At 44.9% G+C, this 23,040-nt stretch overlaps 1 protein-coding gene across 3 annotated transcripts in view; it reads right to left on the reverse strand.

Annotated features, from left to right (window-relative positions):
- Positions 1 to 23,040, reverse strand: part of GAS7 (growth arrest specific 7) — a 282,047-nt gene that overhangs the window by 117,724 nt on the left and 141,283 nt on the right. The window contains exon 1 of one of the 3 annotated variants that reach the window (XM_007522673.3): positions 5,118 to 5,426. The exons of the other annotated variants lie outside the window; for them this stretch is intronic. Coding sequence (XP_007522735.1) covers positions 5,118 to 5,120 — 3 coding nt within the window. The 5' untranslated portion in view covers positions 5,121 to 5,426. Of the gene's footprint in view, positions 1 to 5,117; positions 5,427 to 23,040 lie in introns of those variants that run through there. 3 annotated transcript variants of the gene reach the window in all.

Raw genomic sequence — 23,040 nt, forward strand, 5'->3', positions numbered from 1 at the left:
CACAGTGCTGACGACCTGGGATCCAAGTGATTCTAATCAAAGACTTGTGACTCAGGGAGCTAGCTGACTCCCAGCAAGACCTAATTGGTTTTGAGCCAGGAGCACCAAGGGAAGATCAAGGACCAAGCCGAGTGGAATGGTTTCTGTGAATCAGTAAGGTGTGTGTGTTGGGGGGGGGGGGGTGGAGATTCCAACCGACCCAATTCAGTTGACATTCTGGAGCCACTGTTAGCAGTGCATAGGGAACTAGACAGATGATGACAGCCAAGGACAATGCTGTTGAGGTTTGGGAGATACCAGGGATCCACAACACCATGCAGAGAGCACAGGATGTGGACTGTGAGGTCTGGGTGCCAGAGCCAAAGCTGCAGCTGCCTGGCAGTGACATCTTGAGCAACTCAACTTCATCTCTGCTGCTCAGCCTCAATTTCCTCATCTCGCAAACACGGAAGTCAGACCAGATGGTTTCCAAGGTTTTAAGTTTTTGTTATATATATGGATGTGATGATACTCATATACCATATCTAACACTGAATGATTCTGGAAGTAAATACTGATTTATCTGCCTTAAGAACAGACAAAGGGAGTCGGGCGGTAGCATAGCACCCGACTATAAGCACATGTGGCGCAAAGCACAAGGACCAGCATAAGGATCCCGGTTCAAGCCCCTGGCTCCCCACCTGCAAGGGAGTCACTTCACTGGTGGTGAAGCAGGTCTGCAGGTGTCTATCTTTCTCTTCCCCTCTCTGTCTTCCCCTCCTTTCTCCATTTCTGTCTGTCCTACCCAACAATGACTACAACAATAAAACAACAAGGGCAACAAAAGGGAATAAATAAATAAATATAAAAAAAAAGAACAGACAAAAACCTGGGTCCACCTACATATTAGATGTGAGGCTCAGGCAAAAACTAGTAAAGTCATGGGTCCCTTGGAATATACCTAAAATAGACTTACTAGCTTTTTTTTCCAAAACGAAGACCCCAATCTTCATCTGAAATATTCATGCCTTTAGGTCCATGATTAGGCGACAATTTGTTCTGCATTAAATCTTAAATCTTTTTCAGCCAACAGGTTCCAGATGATACCCTGAGGCCAATCTGACTTCCTTGGGCAGAAGACCCCTACCAATGTGTCCTGGAGCCCTACTCCTGCCCCACTAGGGAAAGAGAGAGAGATAGGCTGGGAGTGTGGATTGACCTGCCAACGCCCATGTTCAGCAGAGAAGCAGTTGTAGAAGCCAGACCTTCCACCTTCTCCACCCCACAATGATCCTGGGTCCATGCTCCCAGAGGGATAAGGAACAGGGAAGCTATCAAGAGAGGGGATTGGATATGGAGCTCCGGGGGTGGGCAATGTCTGGAAATGTGTCCCTGTTATCCTATGGTCTTGTCAATGTTTCCATTTTGTAAATAAATAATGAAAAAGAACAGGTTGTTTTGGGAGTGCACTGGGTTTGGGACACATAGTACCTATGTAAGGATCCCAGTTTGAGTCACTGGCTCCCCACCTGCAGGGTGGTCGCTTTGCAAGCAGTGAAGCAGGTCTGCAGGTGTCTTTCTCCCCCCTTCTCTGTCTTCCCTTCCTCTCTCCATTTCTCTCTGTTCTATCCAATTAAATGGGGGGAAAAGTGGCCGCTAGGAGCAATGGACTTGTAGTGTGGGCACCGAGCCGAGCCCTAGCAATAACCCCAGAAGCAAGCAAACAAAAAACAAGCAAACAGGTTGTCTTTGTAGAAGGAAGAAAGTACTATGTTCAAGCACAGACGGAGACACTGGTTTCAGAGGCCTCTGTCTCTGGACTGCTAGTCCAAATACTAGGGTGTCGGGAAAGTCACGATGTCATTTCTCTCACTTAATTCAAGTCACATTATTTTTTAAATTAATTAATTAATTATTATTGGATAGAGATTGAGAGGGGAGAGGGGTGGGGATAGAGAGGGAGAGGCAGAGGGAGAGAGAGAGAGAGAGACATGAAGCTCTACTTCACCACTTGTGAAGCTTTTCCCCTGCAGGTGGGGACGAGGGACTTGAACATGGGTCCTTGTGCGCTGTAGTGTGTGTGCTTAACCAGGTGTGCCAACGCCTGGTCCCTCACGGTGCATTTTCTTTTCTATGCAGAAATACATCATGGCTTTTCAGACAGCCCAGTATGTAGCATCCTGAGGCACGGCCCTGGAGTTTGGTGCCTTTTCCCAGTCGGTACTAAAGTCAGTGGGTGGAGGTCTACTTGCCCAAATGCTGTTTTGTCCTGGCATCCGAGACATCCCTATATCAGAAGCTGGACTTGACCTCCACACAAAGGCAGGGTCCAGTGGCATTGTCTCTCACCTGCTAGGAGGAGCACTTGGGTTCACCATTTTCATCACATCCCAACCACTGCTTCCACTTCAGTCTGCCTTACCTACACTGCCAAGAGAATTCATGGGATCCTCCCTGCAGGCCCTGTAGTGCTCATCTTCTTTGAGAATCCCATCTTCCCTGGGAGTTTGCCCACCCCAGCCCAGCCAGGCCCAGACCCGCCCCAGCTCTCAGTTCTTTGTAGTCAGCTCTTGGGAAGCAGTGTTGCTGGCAAAACTTGATTGATACGTTTCAGTTCACCACAGTCAAGTCTCCAAGTGTTCTCACTGCACCAGGGTGGGCATCCTCCGGGAGCTGGTTAGAAATGCAGAGTCCCGGGAGTCAGGTGGTAGCCCAGTGGGTTAAGCACATGTGGTGCAAAGCGTAAGGATAGGCAGAAGGATCCTGGTTCGAGCCCCCGGCTCCCCACGTGCAGGGAAGTTGCTTCACAATTGGTGAAACAGGTCTGCAGGTGTCTTTCTCTCCCCCTCTCTGTCTTCCCCTCCTCTCTCCATTTCTCTCTGTCCTATCCAACAACAATGACATCAGTAACAACAACAATAATAACTACAACAATAATAAAGAACAACAAGGGCAACAAAAGGGAAAATAAATAGATATATATTAAAAAAAAAGAAATGCAGAGTCCCTTGAAACTCTGCCACCATCTCCCCAGATGATATTTTTTTTAGTACAATTGCATGTTAGTTGTCAGGCTCAGACAAAAATTAGTAAAGTCACGAGCCCCTTGGAACACACCTAAAAGTAACTTCCTAGCTTTTCCCCACATGAAGACTCCCTAGTTTAATCTGCTCTATTCCTACCTTTAGGCTCCTGTTTATTAAACAATTTGTCTTGCTTTATATCTTACTGCCTTTCAGCCACCAAGCTGCAGACACCTATGATGCCATCCTTACTTTCCTGGGCAGATGACCTCACCAATGTGTCCTGGAACCTCCCTTCTCCAGAGCCCTACCCCACTAGGGAAAGAGAGAAACAGGCTAGGAGTATGGATCAACCTGCCAATGCCCATGTCCAGCAGCAAAGTAATTACAGAAACCCCACCTTTGGCACCCCATAAAGAAATTTGGTCCCTATTCCCAGAGGGATAAAAACTGGGGAAGCTTCCAATGGAGGAGATGGGACATGAAACTCTGTTGGTGGGAACTATATGGAATTGTACCCCTGTTATCTTACAATCTCACTAGTCATTATTAAATTAGTAACATTTTTACAAAAAGAAAATGCAGAGTCCTAGGTCTTGCATCGTCAAAGGCCCTTAGGCTACTAAGATGCTGAGAACTTCCTAGGGGGTCAACCAGCTCATGAGTAGCTCAGCTGGGTAATACGCACCAACCCTCTCCTCCTAGCACTGCCCAGAATCCCCACTGGAAGACCTGTTAGAATCTGACCTGCTGCCTGACCCAGTGGGAGAAAGCCCTGGAGGAGTGCTCAATGCAGAAATGGCCTTATAGAAACTGGACCATCCTAGGCTAATCAGAAGCTCCAGAGATTGATAGTCACCATCTTGGCTGATGATAGAATCCCCTTCCCAAAAAAGGGGGTACCTAACTTCCAGAGACAGAATAACTCATGAAACAAATGAGTTCTGGCCCTAAGACTCAGGAGAGTATCCGCCATCTTGGAGAGAAGCACCCAACTCCATCCTGGATTCCCTGAGCAGACACTCGGCAACCTTCTGGAAATTTATGTTCCCGGGTGGGCGGTGGCGCACCAGGTTAGGCACACACAGTACGAAACACAAGGACCCATGGATAGATCCCAGTTTGAGCCCCCGGCTCCCCACCTGCGGGGGGGGGGTCACTTCATAAGTGATGAAGCAGGTCTGTCAGTGTCTATCTTTCTCTCCCTCCCTCTATCTTCCTCTCCTTTCTCAATTTCTCTCTGTCCTATTTTAAAAAAAAAAAAAAGGCCTCCAGGAGCAGTGGATTCCTAGTGGTGGCACTGAACCTCCAGTGATAACCCTGAAGGCAACAAAACAAAACAAAACAAAACAAAACAGAAAACAGTTATGTTCCCTGACTGTCAGTGTCAGCTTACAGTGTCTCAGCTAGCACTGAGCCATGGGGCCTTGTAGGTGGGTAGGCAAGGAGAAGCCAAGCTTCCAATTTGGGAAAAGTCAATGAGAAGGAAAGATCTGGATGTCAATTCTTACAATGGAAATACATGCCACCCAGGGCCAGGCAGTGGCACAGCTGGTTGAGCGCACATGTTATAACATGCAAGGACCCAAGTTCGAGCCCCTGGTCCCCACCTGCAGGGGGAAAGTTTCACAAGTGTTGAAGCAGGTCTACAGGTCTCTCTCTCTCGTTTTCTCTCTCTATCTCCTCCTCCTTTTTTTAGTTTTTCTCTGTCTCTATCCAATAATAATTAAATAAAAAAAAAATAAAGAAATACATGTGACCAGTCTATTTCCCAGTCACATGCCTTACCTAGTTAATCCTCAAGTAAAGGGGAGGGCATCCTTTCCCTCCTCCATATGTTTACCTTTTATGTCTATTTCCCCTTCATTCTTCTTCTCACAAAATGACCCACACTGTTATTTCTCCCTTGCTCATTCCGTTTGTCTTTAAAAGACACCCCTTCTCATTGCCACACACAGGAACATCAGGCCCCCAGACCTTCTAAGCCCAGCAGTTTAAAGCCATATCTCAGAGCGTTCTCAGAAATACTTCTTTAAAATGCCGAAACCATCTTAGAAACATGCAGAGAGAAGCAAGCTGGGCACACGCCTGCAGATAAGCAGAATGGACTCTTACCATCGGAGAAGAGCTAATCTTTTCTGGGGGCTGTGAACTCACAGCAGAGTTTGTGATCCTCCCTGAAGTTGCAAGATTCAGGGCCAGGCCCCAGGCAGCTTCCTCTCCATGGGGCCCTCTGTGGGAAGTGAGGCTGAGGCAAGAGGCGCTCTGGGGGTCAGAGCTCTGAGCACCCGGGAGGATGTTCCTGTGGCTTTTCTCATTGCTGTTCTTTCACAAAGAAGCCGCTACATTGCACAGTTCCTTCCAAATCTGCTCCAGCCCTTGTGGGGAAATCAACAACTCATTTTGGACTTTCCAGATGCAAAGTTTCTGGAGACTTTCATTTTTTTCCCCCTCCACTCTCTTTTTCCCCTTTCTCAGCTAAAAAAAAAAAAAAAGTGATCTGAGGTCACGACATACAATGGCCAAGCCTGTGTCACTGACCAGATGCCTTCCACCCCCAGGTCTGTGGACAAGAGCTCTTTTGTCCATGGTATTTTAGGCGGGACTCCCTGGGTCTGCCCAGGGCTTGCTAGAGAATGTTCTGCCAACTTCTCCCCAACCCTAAGTCACGGAATCAGCCCCGTCCCTAGTCCCAGCTGTGTGAACCCAAGGCCAGATAAAAAGCAACATAAAACAAATGAAGTCTTGCTTCCACCAAAGGATCACTGTGTTAAATTCGTCCAGGGCTTGAAAGATACTGGCTCCAGAGGCAAGATGAACCTCTTTCATATATTGCCAAACCTGGACAGACAGCAGATACAACAGCAACAACAACAATAACAACAGTGCCAGAGCTGTGCATCTTCTGAGGAAAATGACCTGGGGAATCACAAAACTATCAGATACAAAGAAGAAAGGACTGGACACTGAGCAGAATATTGCATCTGCCTATGAAATAAGTATAAGTAGGGACTTGGATCGCTACTGAATATATGATATCACTCCATTTAAAAATCTTTTTTATTTGATAGGGCAGAGAGAAATTTGAGGGAAGGGGGATAGAAAGGGAGAGAGACAGAGAGACATCTGCAGCCCTGCTTCACCGCTCATGAAGCTTCCTCTCCACAGGTGGGAAACAATGGCTTGAACCCGGGTCCTTGTACACTCTAATGTGTGTGCTCAACCAGGTGCGCCATCACCTGGCCTCTCACTTAGAAAGCTTTTTAGAGGAGCTGAAGGCTTGGCACTTAATGTCACACATTTCTGTGTGCTTTCAGATGCAGACCTTTGGGATTTGGTAACTGACTCTTTAAAAATAAACATGGATTTTCAGAGGGACTGAGATACCAAGGTCTGGGTGGTTTCCTTGAAACATGACTTCATCTTTCAAACACATCAGTGAATTGCTTATTTAGGTACAGAGAGGTCTTAGTGTCAGCTCCTTGGGTGGAGGTTAGAATCATGGATCTATCAGTTAGGGACAGAGTCGAATTACAGAGTCCTTGCTGTTGCAGTTTTTACTAGCTGTGTTGTTTAGGGTAAAGCCTTGAAGCTTTGCATTCTTCAAGTGTACCATGAAGATGGTCACTCTCATAAGATTGCTTGGAGGATTAAGAAGTGTTGGGAGAAGAGACAGACAGGCTGGGAGTATGGATCGACCTGACAAAGCCCATGTTCTGCAGGGAAGCAATTACAGAATCCAGGCCTTCCACCGTCTGCACCCCACAATGACCCTGGGACCATACTCCCAGGGGGATAAAGAATAGGAAAGCTATCAGGGGATGGGATGGGATACAGAGTTCTGGTGGTGGGAACTGTGTGGAATTGCACCCCTCTTATCCTATGGTCTTGTCAGTGTTTCCATTTTATAAATAAAATTTTTTTTAAAAATCTAAATTAAAAAAAGTTTTTGGGGAGGAGTCTATAAACACAGCACAGTGCACAAGTGATGCACATGTTCAGTAAAAAAAAAAATCAGCACTGACTGAAAGAGTAGCGACTACAGTCATCTGACATAGAATAAAGCTTAGACTAAATAGCAATAACTAACCCCACTAAAAATGGGCAAAGGACATTATCTGGATGTCTAAGAAGACACATGAATGACCTAAATCCAGGAAAAGATGTGCCCCCCCACACACACACAGCACACACACAATCTCTACTGGTCACTAGGAAGTGAAAATCAGAACCACTATGAGATAGCACCTAACACCCTTAGAAGGGCATGTAAAAAAAAATTAGTGATAAGAAAGACTGGTATTAGTGAGGACATGGAGAAACCAGAACCCTCGAGTACAATACAAATGGAATACAAGTAAGAATACAAAAAGAAAGTAGATTGTGCTGCGTTTCGCATGAATAAAGAAATACTGTGTACAGCTCAGCCATGGGTCTCTGGTCGTTTGTCTCCCACTTGCGAAGCTAGTCTGGCATAATGGTGCCTGAAACAGGGACCGGCACCGACGTGGGACCTAACCCGCCCATCCCCCAGATAAGTAAACTTGGCTACCCATCCGCCATGGGTTGCCTTTCTACTTATGAAGAGGTTTGCCAAAGCCTCTACTGTTTCATCATGAGACAGTTTCTCTGTCTCTGGAACATTTTGCTCTGGGACACACTTTGGTTCCCTGACCGGGAACTTTGGTTTCTTATGACCGTGATCATAGAACTTGGAAGATGCAAGGAGATTTCTCCTTGGACTTTCTGGATTCCCTCTCCCATGTTTCCCGAGGGGATGGACTACATTTTGCTCTGGGCCACAATTTGGTTCTTTATGACTGTGATCGTAGAGCTTGGGATATGCACGGAGATTTCCCCTGGGACTTTCTGGACTTCTCGCATGTTTCCTGTGGAGAAGGACTACTCTAATTTGAGGAGCATTCTCGAGTACCCTGGCAGTCCCCAAGAATGGAAACACGTGGTTAGTTCTATCCTCCTGATTTGATTCTTTCTTCGATGGGAAGATGCTTTTAAAAATGGGTGCCTGAAGCAATCCAGCAGGAATAATCAGAAGCACCCTACGTGGAATTTCGAGGAGCTTTTTGGACTAGGACACCCTCCAGGGACTCACGATGCTACATGGTGGGATCTGGAAATCTGGTTCAAGTTGCGTTTCGTAAGAGAGTGATTTGAATGACTGAATTTTTGTATGACATCGACTTACAAAAAAAAGCTGTATGCAGCCATGATTTCTAGAGACATCCAGAAACAATCCAAAACATTGTTTTTTCCTCCTTTGATTTTTTTTTTTTTACATCTTGGCATAAATCTGAAACGTTTAATCCTGAAAACTGTATGAGTTATGGGCAGGGCAGATAGTGCAATGATTATGTTACTGATTTTCATGCCTAAGGCTTTTAACCGTGGTTCTTCTGTTTACCTTTCCACATTTTATTGAGTTTAAACTGTTTAAACAACCTTAAAATCATACTAGAAAGAACTTCCAATTATAATAGAGTTATCAATTATAGTAAACTTCTAATCTGCTACAAGTTTTGTTTGACAAGTAAGTGAATTTCAGCTGTCAAGTCTTCACATAAAAAAGCATCTGCTCAAATGGAACCCCCGGAAATCCATTTGGACCCCTGTTCTCTGACATCGCCACAAGATGGCATGACAACAATGCACCCCTGGAAACCAATGATGTGACCTGGCACAAGCTGAAGAAACAGATTCACAGACTCCAAAGCTCACTCTCTACAGAAAAGCGGAATGCCAGTGGCTGACCTTCCCCATTGAGACAGACGTGCAGCGTTTCATCCCCCAGCATTTCTTCCGTGGTCATCTACTTTGGACTGACACTTCTATTGGACTTACTGGTACACCTCTTGGACACTTTACACAACTTTTTTAGCAGTTTCCCTTTATGCTGCTGGTTTTCTCAAAGACTCACCGCAGCAGTGCATGGACTTTGCAGCCAGAGCCTTGGGACTCTATAGGCCAAGCCCCCTTGCCTGCAGGCCCTGCCCCAGGAAACTCCCCCTCCTTACTAGGTCATTCCCACAGAGGCAGGAAATGCCCTTTGAGGCAACAGATGCCCCCAGAGGCAAGAAATGGCCTTTCGCCTGCTAGGCACTGCCCTTTGATGCAGGAAACGCCCCCTTCAGGCCTTCCCTTGGAATCACACTGATTCTTGCTGCTCTCCTATTTTGTTCCTCCATGTCTTATGCCAGTTCTTTTGAAAACGCCTATAAGATATAGGTTTCTGTTCACCCCACACTCCAGATACTATGGCCATTAGTTAAAAAGAAAGGGGGAATTGTTGGTATGCTTCTAATTCTGCTTCTAAAAACCCCTTCTGTTTCATTGGTTTAATCCCCCCTGCTTAACACTGTGTTCTATTTACATAACCACTGTTAACTAAGCACTGCCCTGCCTGCAGTGCATTGGTTTAATCCCCACTGGTTCATGACGTCTTTTTGCTCCACCCCCTCTCATAGTACACCCATATTTGCACCAGTATCTTTTCGCTCCACCCTCTCTATGTCACATCCTGTTTACCCCCTACTTGGCGAGTATATATATATATATATGGACAGGATTGTGATTTTAGTTTAGTTTAGTTTAGATAGCTTAGATTGTGCTGCGTTCTGCATGAATAAAGAGATACTGCATACAGCTCAGCCATGAGTCTCTGGTCGTCTGTCTCCCGCTTGCGAAGCTAGTCCAGCACAAAATGATGAGACTGCTATGGAAACAGAATGATAATTCCTAAAAATCTAACCAACAAACAAAAAAACCAAACTACCACATTCTTCAGCCATTCCACTCTAGGTATATACTCAAAAGAAGTGAAAGCAAGAACTTGAACAGATATAGCCCATTCATAGCAGCGTTTTTCATTATCAGCCAAAGTGGAAATAACCTGAGTGTCTGCAGATGAATGACAAGATTAAGAATGTAGAATATGAGGGGGGTTGGTGGTAGTACAGTGGGTTAAGCACACATGGCACTAAGTGCAAGGACTGGTGCAATGATCCTGGTTTAAGCCATTGGCTCCCACTTGCGGGGGGGGGGGGTCACCTCACAGGCGATGAAGCAGGTCTGCTGATGTTTTGCTATTTCTCCTCCTCTCTGTCTTCCCCATCTCTCTCGATTTCTCTCTGTCCTAGCCAACAACAATATCCATATCCATAACAACAAGTGCAACAAAAGTGGGAAAAAAATGGCCGCCAGGTGTAGTGGATTCGTAGTGCAGGCACTGAGCCCCAGGGTTAAGCCTGGAGGCAAAAAATGTAGCATACGTATGCAAACAGAAAATTATTCAATCTTTAAAAAAGATAGCTCTGACACATGCTACTTACATGGATAAAACTGGAAGACACCAAGTGAAACAAGCCAGTCACAAAATGAAAAATACTGTGTGATTCCTCTTCCATGAGATGCCTAGAGTAAACCAAAGCCACAGAGACAGACAGAGTGAGGGCTACCAGAGATGGGGGTGGGGCAAAGTGGAGATGAAGGCTAGTGGATGGGCACAGATTTTCAATGTGGGAAAATAAAAATGCCGTAAACACAGGCAATGGTTATACAATCAATGCAGGTTGATGCCTAGGTTACAGTTAAAATGTTTACAATGGCGGATTTAATGTGGCATATATTTTTCCACCATAAAAAAAATTAAGTCTGAACCAATAAAGATAGCTCAGTTCAACAAAGCCTGGTTCATTGGACACATAAGTCCCATCGTGAGATTAACGGGGGCAAATCTCCAAGGGGAATGAAATACACACCTAGAAAAGCCACCTCAAATTCTTGGGGAGGGAGGGAGGTCAGGAAGTCCAGTTAGAACACCAGACCAGAGTTTCTGTGATGGGGCTCAATGTGGTCAGTTTCTATGTTTAGGTTTCTTTTTCTTTCTTTCTTTCTTTTTTTTTTCAACTGAGGGGGTTAATGCTTTACAGTGCAATCACTGACATATGCATACAATTTCATTATATACAAATACAATTTCATTATATAATAGACCCTCCCAGAGTTTTCTCCTATACTTCCCCCTACCTCCCTCAGAGTCCTTTACTGCAGTGCAATACACTATATTCAGTCCATATTTCGCTTTCTGCTCTCCCCTCCTCAAAGTCCTGTGCTTTGGTGCAATATTATGAATACCATGTTTAGTTCTCAGGAAACTTACATCACACAGTCAGCATCCTAACAGCAACCAGAAGTTTCTCTCACTCGAAGCATGGTTCCTTGTGGTGGCAGACGATGCATTTCTCCCTCTATACTTCGACTCCCTTCTTCTCTGAGAAGCCATTTTCCACTTTTAGTCTTTCCTTCCCACTCCCTGTGACATGTCTCCTTCCTTCTCAACAAACAGTCTTGCTTTTTAAAGATAGAGCAGAGATGCAGTCAGGCAGAGAGTGAGAGAGACCATAGCACCAACATTTCCTTCAATGCAGTGGGGGCATTGAGCTTAAACCTGAGTCACACATGGGGCAAAACAGCATGCTATCTACGTGAGAAATTTTGCTGGCCTCCTCAAAACCTTCGTGTGTATACCTGTAAGATCCTATGTCCTCACCCTGACTTTTGAGTTTTAGTCACCTACAGAGATGACCAACATATTAGCTCACTGAGTCACGTACTGCCGTAAGCTCCGGGTCAGGTATTGTTCTAAGTGTTCCATATGTCCTATGCCACTTCACCTAATCCAATTAGTAAAAGAAGTTTGTATTATTATTATTTTAAAATGTTTTTACTTGCTTTTTCATTTTTATTATTGCATAGAGACAGAGAGAAATTGAGAGGAGAGGGGTAGAAAGGAAACAGACAGTAAGACAGCCGCAGTCCTGTTTCACCACTTGTGAAGCTTTTCCTCTGCAGGTAGAGACCAGGTTCAAGCAGGGGCTTGAACCTGGGTCCTTTTGCACAGGAATGTGAGCGCTTAACCAGGTACACCACCACCTGGCCCTGGAAGTTTGTATTATTATCCTAGTTAAAAGAGAAGAAAATAGGGGTTCTTAGGATGGGTGAGGAAGGGCAGGGAGGAAGCGTAAGCCAAGGGGGAAATACTCCATGTCCAGCACATGCAAAGGCCTAGAGAGATAGCAGTGTGGGAAGAGATAGCAGTGTGGGAAGAAATGAGGAAAGGAAGGTGGAACACTCTACCAGAGACTAAGGTACACAGAATATAGAAGTACTACTTATGAAGTCAGAGGGTCCTGAAAACATTGAGGCTAAGAAGTTCAAACTCTCTTCTTTTTCACTTTTTTATTTTTGCCTCCAGGGTTATTGCTGGGGCTTGGTGCCAGCACTACAAATCTACTGCTCCTAGTGTCCACCCGCCCCCCCCCCCATTTTACTGGAAAGGACAGAGAGAATTTGAGAGGGGGGAGAGACAGAGAGGTAGAGAGAAAGAGAGACACCTGCAGATCTGCTTCACCGTTCCTGAATCATCATCCACCGCAGGTGGAGAGCCGGGAGCTGGAACTCAGATCCTCACAGGGGTCTTGTGCTTAGTACTATGTGCAGTTAACCGGTTATGTCACCACCTGGCCCCTTAAACTCACTTCTACAAGGAAAACTTTAAAAAAAAAATTGAGCTTTGAACAAGTGAGAAAACATCACCAGTGTTGTGACCTGGAGAAACTATCAGGCCACACCAAGGTACTAAAAGGCCAAATGGATGTATTTCACCAAAGTAAAAGACTCTGGGGGTGGGGGGAGAAAACAGGTCCAAGAAGGATGACAGAGGACCTAGTGGGGGTTGTCCTGTTATATGGAAAACTGGGAAATGTTATGCATGTACCAACTATTGTATTTACTGTTGAATGTAAAACATTAATTCCCCAATAGAGAATTTTTTTTTAAAAAAAAAAAGAGGGCCAAATGGGAGGGAGAGAACAGAAGCAGGGAACCGTTATGGTGGCCTCTATTCTTTCTCTTCTATCTTAAAAACCAAGAGAAATGCAACTTCCGAATCTACACTGTAAGTGGTCCTGACCCAGTCATTCTGCTGGGTGACATCATCATGGTTATATAAAAGGTTCAGTCCCCACCACCACCATAAGCCAAAGCTCAGCAGTGCTATGGTCTCTCTCTATACTTACCTTTCTTTCATTAAACTAAAACTCAATAAAATATTTTTAAAAAGAGATAAGAAAGTAAAGAACTAGGATAGGGGTAGACAGCATAATGGTGATGCAAAGAGACTTTCATGTCTGAGGCTCTGAAGTCCCAGGTTCAATCCCTCACACCACCATAAGCCAGAGCTGAGCAGTACTCTGGTAAAATAAATAAATAAGTAACTAAATGTACGGGCCTATACAGAAGTGCAGATTCTCCCAGGTTGTTGAGTGATTTGCATCTTCTCACTGTGGCCTGAGAAGAAAAGCCATTGGCAAAGCCATGCCCTGCACTTAAAGGTCATTCACACCACTGAAACAAAACAACAGCAATGAAAAGATAGAAACAAGGAGCTCCCCCACATTAAAAGATGAAAGCAGAACTTCACTTGAACTGACACATGCAAGACTTTCACCTCCAGTCCTTCAATTTTGTGGAATTAAAATGGCCATGCACAATTTTGTAGCCTCAGACTTCTTGGTTTTATAATAATAAAGGGAGACTGTTTTTAGGCTATGCACCCTTGACACCTCTTTGACACTACATCATACAGATGAACAGGCCCGACTGCAGACAAGAACGCATTGCTAGAGGCCGCACAGAGACATCCTTACCATCACAGTTCCCAGGATGGCCTCCACTGGATGAGAAATAACCTTTCTGGGTGATTATAAACCAGAAAGCTTATTTGCTCTGACCTAAGATAAGCAGAACAAGCTAGTCCTACAAATGCTTTATCCTTTGGCATTCACTAAAGTCATGCATATATTCTAAGAAATGTACAGGTTGGGGTTATCCTGGTGTCTCAATCCAGATGCCATTGGTAGTCATCTATCATTACAGTTGGCTCTGAAAAGCATCAAGTGTTTTTCCCACCTTGGTCTCTGCAAACAGGTAGCTTTCTGTATAGAGGGTTTCTGTATAGAGAGTCACTCAAACTTTGCAAGACAGTAGGGAAACAATCGTCCTAAACAAAAAACATACAGTCATTTCCACCGGGTTGCATTTCTCTGACTTTAACAAAGTCAAATGCACCCGGCCCTCTGGCTCTTAGTCTTTGCTTCAGTTGAGCTGACAACTGTCAACCCCAATAGGCTACATTTGCTATAGGCCCTTGTCCTCCAGAGGATGAATTGTGTTGTTTGATAAAGATAATTAAAAAAAAAAAAGAGAGAGAGAACAACTGGTTATGGTGATGACTCACTTTTCCTAAATGACTCACTTTTCCTAAATGATTCGATCGCACTCTGTCATTTCACGAACATCTCATAAAAACTGCAGCAAAGGTGGGCGCGAGGAATAGCAAGACTGGCCAGCTCCTCATGGGGTGCGAGCGCTTCCACACTATGATCATCATCTCTGGCATTATGCTAGTCCACTGCAGAATACTGTGCCCCAGTATGGTTCTGTAGCCCCCATGTCCACCTGGTCGATTCCAAATTATATTCCTCCATGAGGATAATTTCTGGAACCATCCGTTCCACCCCGGTTCCATGGCTGCCAGTTCTTAGCAACATCGCCCCGCCAGATATTCGTCGGGATGCGGCATCATCTAAGTTCATTTCCCACGTCTACGCTCGACCGGACCTGCCAATCTACGCAGATATCTTCGCCCACCCTGTCCAACGCTTGACGTCTCGTCACCCAATCTGGTCCCCTACGCCTACACTGAACTTCTCTGTTCCAGACTCTTGGAAGCAGAGTTGGCAGTCAGCTGAGGTAAAGAACAAACACCTCATTACAGACCCCTGCAAGCGTCAACCCGGCTTTGACCTAGCACGTTATGATTGGACCCTCCTCAATCGCTATCGAACAGGCCATGGCCGGTGCGCCGCTATGTTCCATCGCTGGGGAGCCAGAGACGACCCGAACTGCCCCTGCGGCTACAGACAGACTATGACCCACATAGTCAACGACTGCCACCTCTCCAGATTCAAAGGAGGTCTCGAAACTTTACATCAGGCTCAACCTGATGCTGTTGACTGGCTACGGAAGAAGGGAAAACGCTAGAAGAAGAAAGGGGAAAATTAATCACCAGCCCATGTAGTCTCTAGGGTACAGGGTCTTGAAGATACCCCACCCATAATCCACAGTCCTGGTAGCTATAGGATCAATCAAGTAAATAATTCCTCTTTCTTGAGTGTTGTGGGAGATGCAGACAGGTATCCAGTAGAACACTTGACTGTTAACATTTGGAAGAAAAATCACAAACACAAATGCAAAACAAGAAGAACCACACAAAGAAGTCTGTAATACATGCCAGAGGATAAACTGGCTGACAATAAAAGCTTTCAGAACCCAGATGTGGGTCAGATCATTTCTGGAGGGGGTTGTGAGGGGGAGGTTTCTCAGATCAGACTACGATGGGCCATGAAGATAAAAATAAGGATGAGAGCATTTAATAATCATTAGAGTAAAACCTTGACAACTGAAGAGGTAGAGGGATGTAGGTGAAGGCAAAAGTAACCTCTAGAGGCCAGGTGGTGGGACACCCAGTTAAACACACATAGTATGAAGTGCAAGGACCCATTTAAGATTCTGGGTTCGAGACCCTGCTCCCCACCTGTGGGGGTGGTGGGGGGAATGCTTCACAAGTAGCAAAGCAGTCTGCAGATGTCTCTCTTTCTCTCTCCCTCTCTATCTATTCCCTCCCTTCCTTCTCAATTTCTTTCTGTCCTATCCAACAAATGGGAAAGAATGGTGGCCAGAAGCAGTGGATTCGTAGTGCCGGGACCGAGCCCCAGCGATAAACTTGGAGGCAACAAATAAATAAATAAAAATAAATAAGTAAATAATAGCCAGAACCAGTAAACCAGAAAGAGATCCTGCCATAGTGGGAGCCAGTCTGGAGGTATGTCAAGTCTGTTAGCTATCCAAGTTCTAAGCAATCAGTGAAGAACTGGGGTGAATCTGGCTTTCGGTGTGTGGAGCTGCAGGATCTACACCAAGATGGCAGCCAAGTCCTACAGACTCAGGAGGAATGAGCAGAGAAAGGATGAAGAGTTGAACTTTAAGATGAACTCCCATCTACATGAAAGGAGAATACACCCTCACCGGATACCCATCTTCAGGCCCAATCCTGACCTTTCCTCCACCTTCCACTACCACCTGTGGTGCCAGCTATTTATCTTATCCCTCTATCCCAGCCCAGTACTTCATCAGGCCTTCATGATCAGGAATGAATGAATGAATGAATGAATGAATGAATGAATGAACAAGAGTTCTGAGATGCAGAGTCACTGAAAGCTAACAAGAAGGGAAATCACAAGCACTAAGTAGTTAACTATATCCAGATTTTAAATGTCCTCTAACAGTAGGGGGAGACAGCATAATGGTTATACAAAAAGACTTTCATGCCTGAGGGCCCCAGGTCCCAAGTTCAACCCTCTGCACCACCATATGCCAGAACTGAGAAGTGCTCTGGTAAAAAACAAACAAACAAATAAAACCTTAACTACAGAATGTTTCTGCTATTCTCAGAAAGAGCTCTATGTTAGAGAGGTGGGTATGGAAATCCAACTGTGAATACACAGGGGTTGGTAAGGGTAAGAACACACAGGGGAGAAAGACATTAACTTAGAGCCATTTTAGAAGCAATTAAGTGGGCAGGGATGAAGGTAGTGCTGGCTCCAGGCCCAGTGGGCAGGTGGTTCTGATAAAGAGTTTGGCACAGTAGTCAGTCTCTTGCTTTAAGCACAAAGGGTCCAAGATCCTTTATGAGGCTTCTCTATGTCCCAGTATCAAAAATATATAAGATATGTCTCCACGGGAGTCGGGCTGTAGCGCAGTGGGTTAAGCGCAGGTGGCGCAAAGCACAAGGACCGGCATAAGGATCCTGGTTCGAACCCCGGCTCCCCACCTGCAGGGGAGTCGCTTCACAAGCGGTGAAGCAGGTCTGCAGGTGTCTATCTTTCTCTCCTCCTCTCTGTCTTCCCCTCCTCTCTCCATTTCTCTCTGTCCTATCCAACAATGACAACAACAATAATAACTATAACAATAAAACAACAAGGGCAACAAAAGGGAATAAATAAATAAAATAAATATTTAAAAAAAAAAGATCTTTAAAAAGATATGTCTCCTGGGGCTGATGGTGGTGCAACTTGTGGTAAAGCCCACAAGTTACCAAGCACAAAGACCTGAGTTCAGGCCCCCAGGCCCCACCTTCATGGGGGAGGCTTCACAAGCAGTGGGGTGGGCTACAGGTGTCTCTCTTTTTCTCTTCCCATGTCTCTCCATGCTTTTCTCTGTGTCTATCACAATTTAAAATAAAATATAACAAAAAAAAAGGAAGGAAGGAAGGGAGGGAGGGAGGGAGGAAGGAAGGACATCCAGGTTAAAAGACCCTCTAAAATTCCAGCTCTGACTTAGGAGATTCCTTGGCTCAACATCTCCCAAACCTTAGTCATTCATGGTTCACTGCCACCACTTTCCATCACCACATATCAGTTGGACTATTATTTACTTAAGTTGTTGGAACTGATTCAGATGGAGCTTGAATTTAGCCTGGCCCTAATTACCAATATCTATGAAATCATGGATTTGATTTAGTTGAGTTTTTTCCCGATTACACACTAAAATACATATAACTTAAAAACAGACATCTCAAAGTGATCTGAGATTACCTCACACATCCTTGGCTATAAACTTGGCCCACTCTGAGAAACTTGGCCTCATGCATGAAACTTCCATGGAACATCCACTAAACGGCTTAGAATATTCTCTCTCTCTCTCTCTCTCTCTCTCTCCCTGTGTGTGTGTATGTCTCTCTCCCTCTCTGCCACCACAATAATTACCACTGGGGCTACGAGCCTGCATGATTCCACTGCTCCCAGTGGCCACTTTCTTTTTTTAGATAGTGTGAGAGACAGAGTGAGATAGAGAGAGAAAAAGAGACAGAGAGAAGAGAGACATCACAAGGATGTTCTACTGCTCCTAGGGTTTCCCCCTGCAGAACTTCCCATGTGGTGGCCAGGGTCTCAAAACCAGATACTTGCACATAAGTAGAGTATGACCCTGAGTCACCACTGGGTGAGCTACTTCCCAGCCCTGGAGATAATTTTTTGGGTCCTAGAAAAGCAAACTTTCGGGGAGTCGGGCGGTAGCGCAGCGGGTTAAGCACAGGTGGCGCAAAGTGCAAGGACCGGCGTAAGGATCCCGGTTCGAGCCTCCAGCTCCCCACCTGCAGGGGAGTCGCTTCACAAGCGGTAAAACAGGTATGCAGATGTCTATCTTTCTCTCCCCCTCTCTGTCTTCCCCTCCTCTCTCCATTTCTCTCTGTCCTATCTAATAACGACTGTTGGGCTGAGCTTCATGGGCGGGAGAGAGAGACAACCAGGGACTCGCAGTTCAGTGTTTATTCATGCGGAACGCAGTACAATCTAAGCTAAGCTATCTAAACTATCTATAGTCACAATCCTGTCCTTATATATAAATTCACCAAGTAGGGTGGAAACAGGATGTGACATAGAGAGGGTGGAGCAAAAAGAGATTGGTGAAAATCAGAGTGTGACAAGGAGAGGGGGCGGAGCAAAAAGACATCATGAACCAGTGGGGATTAAACCAATGGCCTGCAGGCAGGGTGGTGCTTAGTTAACAGTGGTTATGTAAATAGAATACAGTGTTAAGCACGGGGGGATTAAACCAATGAAACAGAAGGGGTTTTAGAAGCAGAATTAGAAGCATACCAACAAATGACGACACCAATAATAACAACAATAATAGCTACAACAATGAAAAACAACAAGGGCAACAAAAGGAAAAATAAGTATATATATATATATATATATATATATATATATATATATGAAAAGCAAACTGTCTTTTATTTTCAAATTATCTTTTTTATGTATTGGATAGAGACAGCAAAAAATCAAGAGGGAAGAAGGAGACAGAGAGGGAGAGGGAGAGAGAGAGACAGAGACAGATATACCTGCAGGTGTTATTTTTTCCCCTGTAGGTGGGGACTGAGTGCTCAAACCTGGGTCCTTGTGTAGTGTTGTATGTGTGCTCAACCAGGTGTGCCACCACCTGCCTCCCTAGAAAAGCAAACTTGAAGTCTCTACTGACCACCTACCCACAGAAGAAGGAGGAAGGATCCCCAGTATGACCCTGAGTCACCACTGGTGGGCCTATGATGCAGAAAAAAGAAATGCAGAGGCTGTCCCACGGTGGGGGGGGCATTTGGCAAGAAACCATGAACACCTCCGTCATCCTCCTGACAACAGAGAAAAAGAAAGAACTGGCTCAATCTTTGAAGAACTCAGAACAAACCTGGAGAGCAATTAGGCAGTGGAATGAGTAGGGAAAATCTTACCAGACACTAAGCACAAAAGGAGAAGCAACATTTTGTATGTTAAAGGTTCTTGGCAGTCTCTGCCTAATTTGAGGTACAGGGTCTGTACCTCCGTGAACACTGGGCATTCACCACCACCACCACTGCACAGATGCTGACAACACCTCCCAACTCCTAGAATACAAGAAAGCGGGGAGCTGAGGTGGGCACAGTGTTCTGGAGAGACGTGTAGGAATCCCACAAGCCAGGCCTAGAGAATGCCCTGTAAGTAGAGAATGGGGACTGGAGCAGAAATGGTGATTTTCTGAGGACAAAACCAGACAATAAAACAGCATGACAGCAGGTGAAAAGCACTCCTGAGACCAGAAAGGAAACCAGGAGATATATAGATCACATGTTCAGCGGGGAAGCAATTATGGAAGCCAGACCTTCCACCTTCTGCATCCCACAATGACCGTGAGGGGGACTCAGTCTTCTCCCAAGTGCAGAGAATTCCCAGGCCAGCAACAGAGTCCAAGTGTTGGAAAATAGAGTCTAAGGAGAGCCTGCAGATAGTCTCCACAGGTAGATCAAGAATTAAGACAGCAGTCAGGTAAGTGCAGAAGAAAAGGTCATCTTAAAGGTTCAAAGGTAGAGCTCATCTCAGTAATTCAGCAATTCAGAAGCACGTGTCAGGAAATTGTTAAGATACAAGACATTGAAAACAAAAGAAGGAGGATGGAAGAAAAGAATTAAAAAAAAAGGAAGGAAGAAAAAAGAAAGAAAGAAGAAAAAAGGAAGAGCAGTAAAAAGAAAGTTTTTTTTTTTAATTAGTCTGCAGTGAGTAACCCCCAACTCTTCATCTGCACTATTCCAGCCTTTAGGCTCATGATTGTTCAACAATTTGTTTGGCTTTGTATGTTAACTCTCTTCTCAGTCACCAGGTTCCGGATGCCAGCATGATGCCGATGAGACTTCCCTGGACAGAAGACTCCACCAATGTGTCCTGGAGCTCCACTTCCCCAAGCCCCATGCTACTAGGGAAAGAGAGAGGCAGGCCGGGAGTATGGATCGACCAGTCAATGCCCATGTTCAGCGGGGAAGCAATTATGGAAGCCAGACCTTCCACCTTCTGCATCCCACAATGACTTTGGATTCATACTCCAAGAGGGATAAAGAATAGGAAAGCTATCAGGGGAGGGGATGGGGTACGGAGTTCTGGTTGTAGGAATTGTGTGGAGTTGTACCCCTCTGATCCTCTAGTTTTGTTAATGTCTCTTTAAAAAAAAAGATACAAGATATTGTGATCTCTCTGAAAGAAGAACAGAAAACCATGTCAGGGAAACAGTCCAAATAGCAGGGATGACGCAAAGAAGAAAATCCATGAGATAAGGACTACAGGAGCAATTGCTCACTTAAATGTATAGCAGTTGTTGGTAAATAAAACTAGAAAAAGTTAGATTAAAGCGCAGGGGAAACTGACATGGCTCTCCCTAAATCCTTTTTTTTTTTTTTAAAGGGAAGAGAAGAATTAATATATATTTTTCAAAGATTCCATTAGAAAAGATCAGGGCAAATAAAATAGTCAATAATAAATTGTGAATATATTTTTTTAAAAAAGATAATTAAGGGCTGGGTGGTGGCTCACTTGATAGAGAACACATGTTACCATATTCAAGGACACAAGTTCAAACTCCTGACCTGTCTGCAGGGGGGAAGCTTCATGAGTAGCAAAACAATGCTATAGGTGCCTCTCTTTCTCCTTCCCCTTCCCTTTCCTCTTTCCCTTCCCCTTCACCTCCTTCTCCTTCTCTCTCTCTCTTTAAATATTTATTTTTTATTTTAATGAGAGAGAGAGAGAGAAATAGGGAGAGAGATACAGTGGGAAGGATACAGAAATGGCTATCACTGCTCAGCTCTGGCTTATGATGGTGCTGGGGATTGAACCTAGGATCTTGGAGCCTCAGGCATGACAGTATTTTCACATAACCATCATGCTATCTTCTCAGCCCCCTTCCCCCTCTCTCATTTTCTATTTCTCTATGTCTCCTGTCCTCTATAAAAACAAAAAAGAAAAAAAAAGTTGCCAGAGTGGTGAAGGCATGCAGACACCAAGCCCAAGCAACAACCCTGGTGGCAATCAATCAATCATATACACAAGGAAGCAAAAAGTTACCTAGAAACACAGTTGTCCCTCCGACTTCTCCTTTCCTTCTACTAAGAGACAGAAAACACCTCCCACTGCAGTAAGAGATCCATGAAGCAGGAACTGGTTTTGCTCTTGGCTGTACTCTGAAGCCTACACCAGGGTTCACCTCATTCATCTAAAAGCCTTAGAAGAAAAATGCCACTGAAGCTCAGGTCTCACATGCACAGTTTCTGTCTTTTTTTTTTTTTCTTTTTCATTCCTGTGGGTGTTCTGCAAACATCTGCCAGATAAAGTGACAAACTGAGCTGGTTTCTGCCCCTGCCCCCACCATCCCCGTCTCGCCCAAGAAGTCTGTGATCTGAGGTCTATTTTACCCAGCCAAGGTGCACCAGCATTTTGTACATGAGAGGAATTGGAAGGTTCTTTTAGGTCTGTAAGAGAAGATACCACACCCACTTACTCTCCAGGCATGGAGAGAGAGATAAAAAATTAGAAAGATGACAACAGAGAAGTCACCATAGATACGCATCTGTGAGTCACTTCTTACCCACTGCAGCCCCTCAACCCAGAAACTCAGCTAAATGTGTGCTAGATGGCAGATTTTTCTATCTCAGGCATGAAGCCTGGCCCCTGGTATATCCCCTGGCCCTCCTTCCTGACTCCCTCCCACCCCCAAACTAGAACTTACTGCCAGGCCAACACAGATGAAGCCTCCGGCCATGTGCACTTATCAATAGAATGGATGCTGCCTTTCTGGTCCAAACACACGCCAACAATGAGGAGACTATTCCAACTCTGGAGACACTGTGCTGGGAAAGTCACCAGACAAAAGGGCTTTGTTTCCTCCCCCACCCAGGCTGCCTTGTATTCAGCAACATAGTGGTGGCCACTTCCTTTGCCAAGGGACTTGAGTAATGATTTTCTGCATATTTCAAAGTCATATTGAATCAAACAAGTCTTCCCCCCCCTCTAGCCCCCTTAATTCAAGGAATAAGAAAGTCACCCAGTGGATGGTGCTTTTTTTTTTTTTGCCATCAAAACTTCCTTTATATCATCTTCTAAGAGTTATTCCTGTTTTAGAAATTAGAATACATAGCATGATCTCAACTCTGAAAATAATGTGCTTCCCACCCTAAATAGAACACTATAGGAGACAGGCAAAAAATTTCCTAGAGATAATCTTTGTATCCTGGTATTCCTCTGGCTGTCTTTATTATATATATATATATGTATTTCAAATGCTGAAAGGTCACTGGCAGTTTGGTGGCTGCCAGCAAGACAGACCTTGAAACACAAGGAACCCTGAATAAGAGCTGAAAATTTATCCATATAATAGGAGACACAAAGAGAACATGCCTCTACACACACACACACACACACACACACACTCACACTCACACTCACACTCACACACTTCATGCCCCTCCCAAAGAGACATGGATGACAGGAAGGACAAAAGGCCAAGATTCTTTATCTCACCATGCTCCATTCCCAAACTCAATTCCACT

The sequence above is a fragment of the Erinaceus europaeus genome, chromosome 12 (assembly GCF_950295315.1).
Source record: "Erinaceus europaeus chromosome 12, mEriEur2.1, whole genome shotgun sequence".
NCBI lineage: Eukaryota > Metazoa > Chordata > Mammalia > Eulipotyphla > Erinaceidae > Erinaceus > Erinaceus europaeus.